This window comes from Engraulis encrasicolus, chromosome 13, assembly GCF_034702125.1.
Source record: "Engraulis encrasicolus isolate BLACKSEA-1 chromosome 13, IST_EnEncr_1.0, whole genome shotgun sequence".
Taxonomy (NCBI): domain Eukaryota; kingdom Metazoa; phylum Chordata; class Actinopteri; order Clupeiformes; family Engraulidae; genus Engraulis; species Engraulis encrasicolus.
In genome coordinates this window covers 40,321,941-40,331,940 of record NC_085869.1, presented here as the reverse complement: position 1 = coordinate 40,331,940, position 10,000 = coordinate 40,321,941, and the positions used below count along the sequence as shown (strand labels likewise).

General features: G+C 43.8%; 2 protein-coding genes across 2 annotated transcripts in view; both read right to left on the bottom strand.

Annotated features, from left to right (window-relative positions):
• LOC134461769 (abl interactor 2-like) overlaps positions 1-4,012 on the bottom strand; it is a 35,671-nt gene extending 31,659 nt beyond the window's left edge. Inside the window, exon 1 of the mRNA XM_063214629.1 lies at positions 3,896-4,012. Within this exon, the coding sequence (XP_063070699.1) occupies positions 3,896-4,012 (117 nt within the window). The remainder of the gene's footprint in view (positions 1-3,895) is intronic.
• A 1,230-nt stretch (positions 4,013-5,242) lies between these two features.
• lig1 (ligase I, DNA, ATP-dependent) overlaps positions 5,243-10,000 on the bottom strand; it is an 18,293-nt gene continuing 13,535 nt past the window's right edge. The window contains exons 20-27 of the mRNA XM_063213944.1: positions 9,714-9,785; positions 9,388-9,532; positions 9,077-9,159; positions 8,104-8,256; positions 7,712-7,765; positions 6,755-6,898; positions 6,124-6,216; positions 5,243-5,723 (exon numbers count right to left, since the gene is read on the bottom strand). Of these exons, the coding sequence (XP_063070014.1) occupies positions 5,649-5,723; positions 6,124-6,216; positions 6,755-6,898; positions 7,712-7,765; positions 8,104-8,256; positions 9,077-9,159; positions 9,388-9,532; positions 9,714-9,785 (819 nt within the window). The 3' untranslated portion in view covers positions 5,243-5,648. The remainder of the gene's footprint in view (positions 5,724-6,123; positions 6,217-6,754; positions 6,899-7,711; positions 7,766-8,103; positions 8,257-9,076; positions 9,160-9,387; positions 9,533-9,713; positions 9,786-10,000) is intronic.

Genomic DNA, 10,000 nt, shown 5'->3' with positions numbered 1-10,000 from the left:
GGAAAGGTCTCTTTCTGCCCTTTCCAATACCATCAACAAAAAATTTCTTTGGCCATCCTGCAGCATACAGGACAGGTCATATACTGACAGAATATTTATGCCAGTATCAATATTGTTTAAAGGGATATGCCACTATTTTGGTGCTTAATACAGTTAAAATCGTTGGCTGGGGTTTGTAAAGGTGGTAAAGTGTGGTAAAGTTATTTTTCATGTGAAGCATTGTCTTGTTTTAAGACAAGTTAAAAGAGGGAGCATGTCCCTAAGCTAGTGAAAGTCAATGGATCCGTGTAGCATGTAGCAATGCTACATGGATGCATTGACTTTCACTAGCTTAGCGACATACTCCCTCTTTTAACTTGTCTTAAAGCAAGACAATGCTTCACATGAAAAATAAGACACTTTACCACCTTTATAAACCCCAGCCAACGATTTTAACTGTATTAAGCCTCAAAATAGTGGCATACCACTTTAAAGGTAGAGTTTGTTTTAGTAGTTTATATCCAGAATTTATGCTGCCCATTCACAAGTGTTATCGTTTCTATTTATCATCGCCATCTATGTCTGAGCATACCTGTTCAAAATGTCGGAAATCTATATTTTCCATACTTTTCTCTGAAAATTACAAAAATGGTATATTCCTTTAAACGTGCACTGTGTAATATTTTTAGTAGTTTATTTCCAGAATTGATGTTGTCCATTCACAAATGTTAGATTTTTCATGAATACTTACCACCGCCATCAAATTCTAAGTATTCATTATGACTGGGAAAATTGCACTTTTCATATGGGAAAAAGGGGATCCTATACAGTGCACCTTTAAAAAAAATGTGGCGTGCTGCGTGCGCACTATGGACCTCCCTTATTTCAAACTCCTGGCTACGACCATGTCTGTATGGTCTCTAATTAAGCTTCCCTCCTCTCTCCTTAGCTCTCTTCCTCTTCCTCTCAATAGAAGCTTATTGGGGCGTGTGTGTGTGTAAACTGTGTGTGTGTTTCTGTGTGTATGTGTGTGTCAATAATCACAGATTCACAGTTAACGAGACAGCACAGAGGCTGTTGCTATGGCAAAGGTGTGTGTGTGTGTGTGTGTGTGTGTGTGTGTGTGTGTGTGTGTGTGTGTGTGTGTGCGTGTGCGTGTGCGTGTGTCGGCTGCAATCCAATGGCAGATGGAAAAGTGATTCATCAGGGAGATAACGAGAACAGACCTGCCAGATCATCGACACTGCTGAGAACTAGCAACACAAGTACACTATGCATGCACGCTTGCCTACACACCCGCACACACATACACACACACACACACACATACACTAAAGCACGCACGGACGGACGGACAGACGCACGGACGGATGGACGCACGCACGCTCGCACTAGGTCACCTTCGTGAACTGGGGTAGGCATAAATGTAATTTCCTTCAGTGCTTTGTGTCACAATGGCACGATTAAGAAAATTCCTATGCTCCCATGTGTGTGTGTGTGAGAGAGAGAGACAGAGACAGAGACAGACATCAGACCGACTGGAGCATGAACATTTTCTTAATAATGAATGTAATGCTGAATCCAATTAAATAAACAATGTGTGTGTGTGTGTGTGTGTGTGTGTGTGTGTGTGTGTGTGTGTGTGTGTGTGTGTGTGTGTGTGTGTGTGTGTGTGTGTGTGTGTGTGTGTGTGTGTGTCCACAGTTGCTTTGCATGGTGGGCTATAAGTAGCCAATGTCTGTTCAATATGGGATACTTCATCGAGATGAGCTACAAAGGCTTTCAACACTTAACCCCAAATTGTCTTTCTAACCTTAACCCCTGGGAGGCGCTATTATGGGTTAGTGATAGCTTGATAGCTCTGCTCAACGGGTACCTCACATCGATATAACGGCAAAGATTAGAATAGAACAGAAAATGTAAAATAATAAAAATGCAATAGTAATTTTATAGCACATTATCATACATAACTGTCATTCAATATGCTAAAGAGAAAAGAAAGAGAGGAGAGAAGAAAATAGTACACAGTAGAAAACACTAGATAGGCTAACTATCACCAAAGGCAGATGAAAATGAAGCTGTTTTTAATATCTTTTTAAAGAAATTGATACTGTATGGGCACTAATTTGGACAGGACAGGAGGCTTGCTCCAGAATTGGCAGCATGACTAAATGACAACATTACACCAAGGTTATAAAGCAGAACAGAACAAACAGTTGTTTAGCTGCTGCATTGTGTAAGACAGCAGAGGCAAGAATAGAATAGAATAGAATAGAATAGAATAGAATAGAATAGAATAGAATAGAATAGGCGAACAGAAGAGACACTGTCCAGATGCTTTGCGTTGAGTAAGATGGCAGAGGATAGGGTAGACTAAAATAGAATATCATAGAATAAAACTTTACAGAACAGAACAGAACAGAACAGATGCTTTGTATGCAGTAAGCCAGCAGAGAGTAAAGTGGGGCCTAGAATACACCAAGAAAATACCAAATTACAAGAAATAGAATATTATATAGAATAGAATAGAATAGAATAGAATAGAATAGAATAGAATAGAATCAAATAACAGAAGAGAAGAGGACAGACACTCCATGTCCAGATGCTTTGTATGACGTACGCCGGCAGAGAGTAGAGTAGAATAGAACATAACACAATAGAACATAATATTATAGAATAGAATATTGTAGAAGAAGCGAACAGAATAGAAGAGAAGAGAACAGATACTCCATGTCCAGTTGCTTTGTGTAGCGGCAGCTTTTGACTTGAGGCTGCGGTTGACTGGCCTCACACGTTCTGCTTGCTACTACTACTGTCCCAAGGGCCTTCATACACACACACTCTCTCCATCTCTCTCTCTCTCTCTCTCTCTCTGTCTCTTCACACACACACACGACTGTGCTCATTTATGTACACACACATTCACATCAACGTACACACATTTGTTCACACATGATTTAATATGACTCTCACTCTCTCCCAGACACACACACACACACACACTGCCCTGAATCAGTGAGTCAGAACCAATCTGTTTAGTACTCACTGCCTCCGTTCCTAAAGTAGGCTACACTCTGTGCAAGTCCTTCCTTTTTACACACACACACGCACACGCACACGCACACACACAGAGCTATGTTGAGCTATGTGAGCTATATGTGACCTATGTATTTCTTTTTTTTAATTGTTTATATTATCATTATTATTATTATTATTATTATTATTATGCATGCACTTCATATATTGTAGGCGATAATAGGCCCTAATGCGGCTTCATGCAAAGGCATGCAGCCTCAACCCATTGCAAAGCAGGCTGGTTAAATGTCCTTGGATATCAACTAATTAACCTGGACCCACAGACTTGCATTTGCAGCTTGTAGGCCTAACTTCATTTTTCATTGACTCTCCGCCTTCTCGTCCAGTAGCCTATGTCTGTTCTATGTCAGTGGCACTGCCACTTCAGCTGGATGCGCATGTTCTACAGTTACAATCGTTTCGGTTGGTTGTCTCACACATAATAGTTTGGTGACATGTTGAAAACAATCTCCAATAATTAGGCAAATGAAGACAGTGACAACTAGGCGTGACTAAATTACCACGGAAAGTGGGTAAACTGTTTGCAAGTCTTCAGCAGCCACTGTCAATATAAAACAAGGTTGCATAATCTCTCCATTAGGGTATGTAGAGGTCGCCATTAGCAAACCGCATCGTGAAAGAGCGCATCAGTGTTAATGTTATAGTGTCAGTTCAAGTGGCTTGCTGCTTGAACCGCACGGCCGCAATTCGTAACAGAGCTGTCAGGAGCGCATCAGCGGCTGTTCCCCGTGCATCTCAAAAGTGCAGTTCACAACACGGTCGTCGCCTGCATGCGCCCGTGCCCGTGGTGGATGGGTGACAAACGATGAGCGTCTCTTACCTGCACATAGTTACTTTCGCAGTACTCGGCGACTCTTTCTAGGTTTGTGAAGCTGTCCAGCAGGGCTCTCCGTCCTGCCGGAATTTCTTCGTCCAGCAGCATCTGCAGCTCCGCCATCTTTACATCCTTTTTTTCAGTTCCCACACCAGGCTACAGCTCGCGCGCAGGGCAGGCTTCAAACCAGACGGCCAGCCCCAGTGCCACTGCTATGTAGCGCGCCAACCACGAGCGGACTGGAGCGCTCACCGCTGACTGGCCAGGAAGCGACAGCGTGCGCTACGCTACTTCCTCTCCTCTCCGCATGGAAGTTGGCAAATTTGGGAAATTCACCCCCGCACAACTAAAACAAAAATGGCTATCCAGTCATTTGCTGCCATACAAAGACAAAGAGCCAGTAAATGAGATGGAGTTATAATTTGTGATAATTTAATGTAATTAACAGGGCTAATTAATGTAATTACGCCTACGTATTTCTCAACACATATGGGTTAAATAAAATGATTTATCTGCAAACAATGTGGTAATGTTAACGTAGGAAACTACTTAGGGAACAACATCCATACATCCCCAACAGGCCTATTTGAGTTTTAGGGCACAGGCATCGTTTTTTTTTTTTTAAATGAGTATTATTATTAATAATAAAGTCAGTCTCAGTAGGCACTGTACGGTCATATGTGGATGTAACAGCTTTTTTTGTTAACTGCCACAGCACTACCATAAAGATCTGTTAATTTGTTTTGGGTGTCTACAGAAATGTCCATTGTACTCTCTGTTAATGCCAATATCACCTCTATCTCTTTAAGCCCAGCCAGTTCATTCACTTTACAATCTGTGCTTCCCCAGCCTGTTAAGCCCCCAAGTTTTAATTGATGCTGGTTGGATATTTACGTTAAACTTCAAATGTAATGGGGGGAAAAAATCAAAGCTATTAAAAAACATTGTAGTTATTTTTCTCTTGGTGTAATTCACGGTCAATAACACAGATTGAAATATTGTTGTGGGAAAACGAAAATGAGCTGAGCAGAAGCCTACCGGTACTCTCAGTGCTGTAAAATGTTTTACCACTGATGGTGTAGGTAGGATGCATTTAGCCTGAACAAGACTCTTGCAGCTAAAGCAAGCAAACAACAGGTAGATTCCACTGCCTTACCACCAGTGCTGTGTTGCAGACATATGAGCAAGGCGTGTTATTTATATAATGTATTACCACAGGAATCCTAACGAGAGAAGTTTTGTATGATGGCACCAATCTTTTCTGCCTGCCAATACGTGTTGTGAACAGTACGAACGCACAAACGCATGCACGCACACACTTCAAACTAAAAGACCCACAGAAAACAACAAATGTGAAAAAGAAAAACCCAAAACATTTTATTTGAGTTCTATTTATCGACAAATTTTAAAGTAGAAAGATTCTGTACAGCACATTATTGTGGGAGGAAGGGAGTGGGCGTAATCGTTACGCTGCAATGGGAATCAATGTGTAATGCAATGAATGCGTGTTAATGTGTGAGTGCATCAGTTTTTTGTTAATAAAACAACAAAACAAGACATTTCCATGTCATTCTGAAGATTCTTTACAAACACAACCTGTGCAGAGGTGGGGTAGCAGGGAATCCTTTTCACCAGTCAACATTCAGCCTGGCTGTCACGTCATCATCATCAAGCAATTAACCAATCAGCCTAGGCGGAACCCTCAGCCGGCCAATGGTGTGTCTGTGCGGTCTGCCATCGATCAATGAGAGGGGAGATCCTAATAGTAGTCCTCGGGATCAGCCTTGTCGCCCTGATTCTGGATCTGTTGCTGACGCTTATACAGATCCGCCACCTAGGGGCAGCAGAGAGAAGAGACCGAAGAGAGGAGAGGAGAGGAGAGGAGAGGAGAGGAGAGGAGGACAGGGGAGGGGGGGAGAGGAGAGGGGAGGAGAGGGGGAAGAGGAGAGGACAGAGGGAAGAGAAGAGAGGAGAAAAGGAATATAAGAGTAGAGAAAAGGAGAGGAGAGGGTAGGGGAATGAGAGAACAAAAAGCAGAGAAGAGAGAAGGGAGAGGGAGGGAAATTAAAAGATTGAAATGTTAACAAAAAATGTCAAAAATCGTGGTATGTGTGTTGTATTATCCCTAAAGGAAATTGTTTGTGTGATTGTGTGTGTGTTACCTATGAGGCCATGACGGCATCCTCTAGCGCTGTGCGTGTGTGTGTGTGTGTGTGTGTGTGTGCGTGCCTTACCTGTGAGGCTGTGGTGGCATCCTCTGGCTTCTTATCGTCTCTGATCCTCAGGAATCGTGGGAAACGTAGCGACACACCCTTCTCTGCATCAACCTTTTAAAACACACACAGACACAGACTTACTAAGCAATTCACTAGTATGACCAAAAAGTACAAGTTTTGGTGCTAAAAATGCCCGTTTCTGTAAATTGAAGATGGCAGACATGGAGAAGATCCTCCTTTTCATGTATGAAAAATGCAATTTTGCAAATGAATACAGAGAATTTGATTGCCGCTGTATTTGTTACAAATGTAACATTTGTGACAGGGCAGCATGAATTTTGGGAAAAAAGCTACTAAAAACATGATATGGTGCACATTTAAAGGAGTCCCAAACAGCATCTGTTGATAATGTCCAAAGGACTAAAGTCTCCAAATGGATAGGCTCCCAATTAAACTGAACAGAATTTTGAGCATCGTTTGAGCATTTATTTTTGGCAGCACCACATTGTACCATACAGGCCTGATATTAATGTTTCTCTCTACCCGTCAAGCACGCACGCACGCACACACACACACACACACACTTCACAGTTTCAAACACTTAAAAATACCATTTGTGCCACAGTTTTGAGAAGTGGGGTTTACTGACCAATCCCATTGCTGCTTTGTAGACCGGGGACAGCGATAGGTCAGCGCACTTGACCTCCCACACCTGCACGGCATCCAGCCACACCTCCGGCTCTGCTGATTGGTCCACGCGGTAGTAGGGGCGGGCCTTGGGTATGATGTGCTCCTGGGAGGGGGGGAGGGAGATTTAGATGTAGGATACATTCCAATATCCTAACTACCGTCCTCGACCTGTGATTGTGGCCTAGTGCTTCAGCTGTTCCAGCTATCAGCCTAGGGCACAACTACTACTGCAATTACAACAACGACTTTTCTCTGTTCAACATCCCAATTGTAAATGAGAAAATGACTTTTGAATTGCGCATTTGCGAGATATTGAATTAAAATTGTATCATCAAGGACGTCATAACGAGGCTACAAGCACAAAGGAGGATGGGAGTTTGGAAAATGGGATGGACTCAAGATGTGTGAATATCGGGTACAAGTCAATCCATTTCCTCCCTCCCTTCCTCCCTCCAATCCTTCTGGCACGTTCTTGGTGCTTGTGTCCTTGTGATGCAAGGCTCGAGTACAATTAATTTTCTCATTACTAATCGGGATGTTGAATGGGTAAACGCCTCGCAAAATGGCTGCTCTGCCTAGGTTGACAGCGGCTTAACGGTTTTCTTCACATTGGGATGGCGACACAAACAGTGGGAAAGGTTGGGAGGATTTAATACTCAAAAGATCTCAATAACATGTTTCTCTCTCATAAAAGGAGAAGAGAGGCGAGAAGAGGGGAGGACAGAGGAGGAGAGAGGGAAGAGGAGAGAGGAGTAAAGCATAGGACAGAGAGAGGGAGGGAGGAGAGAAGAGAAGAGAGGAGAAAAGGAAGATGAGAGGAGAGAAAAGGAGAGGAGAGAATAGGGGAAGGAGAGAACAAAAAGTGTGTGTATAGCTTAAAATACTGTAACTCACATCAAATCACATACACTCTTACCTTGAGGAAATTGTAATGCTGCTCCAGGTCCTCGTCTTTGAAGCCGGTTCCAATCTGCAGACAAAAGAAAATATATTCAATATTATTGAAGACACGCATGCAAACTCACATCCAACTCACGCACACAGAAATGTTGCATTTTCAGACATGACGAGACAAACATACAAACTCATCAAATTCATACACTTGAAGATTAATTGCACGACAACAAGGACAAAACCACTGACACACGCACGCTCTGACACACACTGCATACAGACTGAAATTCCTCATTCTCCTCATTGTAGCAGGCCAACAGGACACACACGCACACACGCACACACACACACACACCTGGCACAAACACACACACACACGCACACACACACACACACAGATTACCACATACACACCTTGCATACAGATTGGAACTCCTCGTTCTCCTCGTCATAGCAGGCCAGCAGGAAGCCTCCGTACGTGCCGGCTCTCTTGCCTTTCCCCAGGTACGCTCCCACCACACACAGGTCCACAGTGTCGCCCACACCCTCCAGATAGTCCTTCTTCAACTGGAGAGGGGGAGAGAGGGAGGGGGAGAGAGAGAGAGAGAAATAAATGGAGATATTGACATCACAGATCTACAGTGTCACCTGCGAACTCAAGATAGTCCTTCTTCAACTGGAGAGGGGGAGAGAGAGAGAGAGAGAGAGAGAGAGAAATAAATGGAGATATTGACATCACAGATCTACAGTGTCACCTGCGAACTCAAGATAGTCCTTCTTTAACTGGAGAGAGAGAGAGAGAGAGAGAGAGAGAGAGAGAGAGAGAGAGAGAGAGAGAGAGAGCAAAGATATTTTAAAAATGGAGATACTGTCATCGCATGCCTTAAGATAGGTATGCATGTGTTATGGAGGAGAGAGACAGGACATTTGAAATACAGTGACGTTGATATTAGAGATGCACCGGATCCAAGATACGGCAGGATAATAGGGTTTTTCAGGACTATCCGGATCCGGCAGGATCTTAAGCAGTGGATCAGGTATCCGGCAGTTATCTAAAAATCAGGATCTGGGGCATCTCTACTTTTTACGTATCTTTTCAGTTAGTCTTTCACAACCCCAATCGCTGCATGGAGTGAAAGCCCTTTGGAAGCGGCTGTTGAAGGCAGTGTGGTAGTAAGCCAGTGAGTCTTAAAAATAGTTTGCGAAAACGTAATAAAAAGGGCCCACGTGTGCGAGTTGGCTATGTGTTTCAACCCTTTTGTAGGATCCGGTATCCGGTTACGGATCCGGCAGGATCTTAAGCAGTGGATCCGGTATCCGGCAGGATCCTAAAAATCAGGATCCGGTGCTTCTCTAGTTGATATTGCGCTTGTAGTGTGTGTGTTACCTTGAGCCAGTTGTGTGAGCGTTTGGCGATCTCGTAGGTGGCGTCCCTCTCCAACGTCTTAACCATCAGGCCCTCACAGGAGTCTACATGCACACACGCACGCACACGCACACACACACACACACACACGCACACACGCACACACACACAAATGGCCATTATAAAAACAGACACACATGAAACAATATCACATATACACACACAACCCTTACAGATTACAATGCAATTTCATCAAGAAATCAAAATTTCAGATCAGCTCAAACAAATGAAAAAAATATATATTCAAGAACAGAAATCCCACCCACACCCACCTCGGACGGACTGTTCCAGGAAGTCTCCGATGGCTTCTGTGTCGGAGGCATCGAGGGCTTTGGCGAAGACGAACTCTCCCTCCTGCTCCTCAAAGCTCTCTCTCAGCAGCTCACGCCGCACACGAAGAGGCTCTCGAACCAGGGACTAGGAAGGGAGATAGTTAAGTTACTGTGTGTGTGTTGAAGTTCTCTCACAACAACTCAAGACGCACACATATAGGCCCTCGGACCAGAGACTCGGGAGCACAGACTGATGTTTTGTGAATGCATGTATGTGTGCACGTGTGTGTGTGTGTGCGTGCGGGTATGGGGGACTAGTGGCTCACCTTGCCATTCAGGTAGAGCAGATCAAAGGCATAAACACACACTTGGACTTTAATGTCTGCTGCATCCACATCCTGAGAGAGAGAGAGAGAGAGAGAGAGAGAGAGAGAGAGAGAGACAGACAGACAGGCAGGCAGGCAGGCAGGCAGGCAGGCAGACAGACAGACAGAGAGAGAGAGAGAGAGAGAGAGAAAGAGAGAGGCAGACTTGTCATATTAATGCACACGCAACTTCTCCAAACAATCACCAGACAAGCCAATGTCTAAGAAGACAGATGCTGAGGCAATTT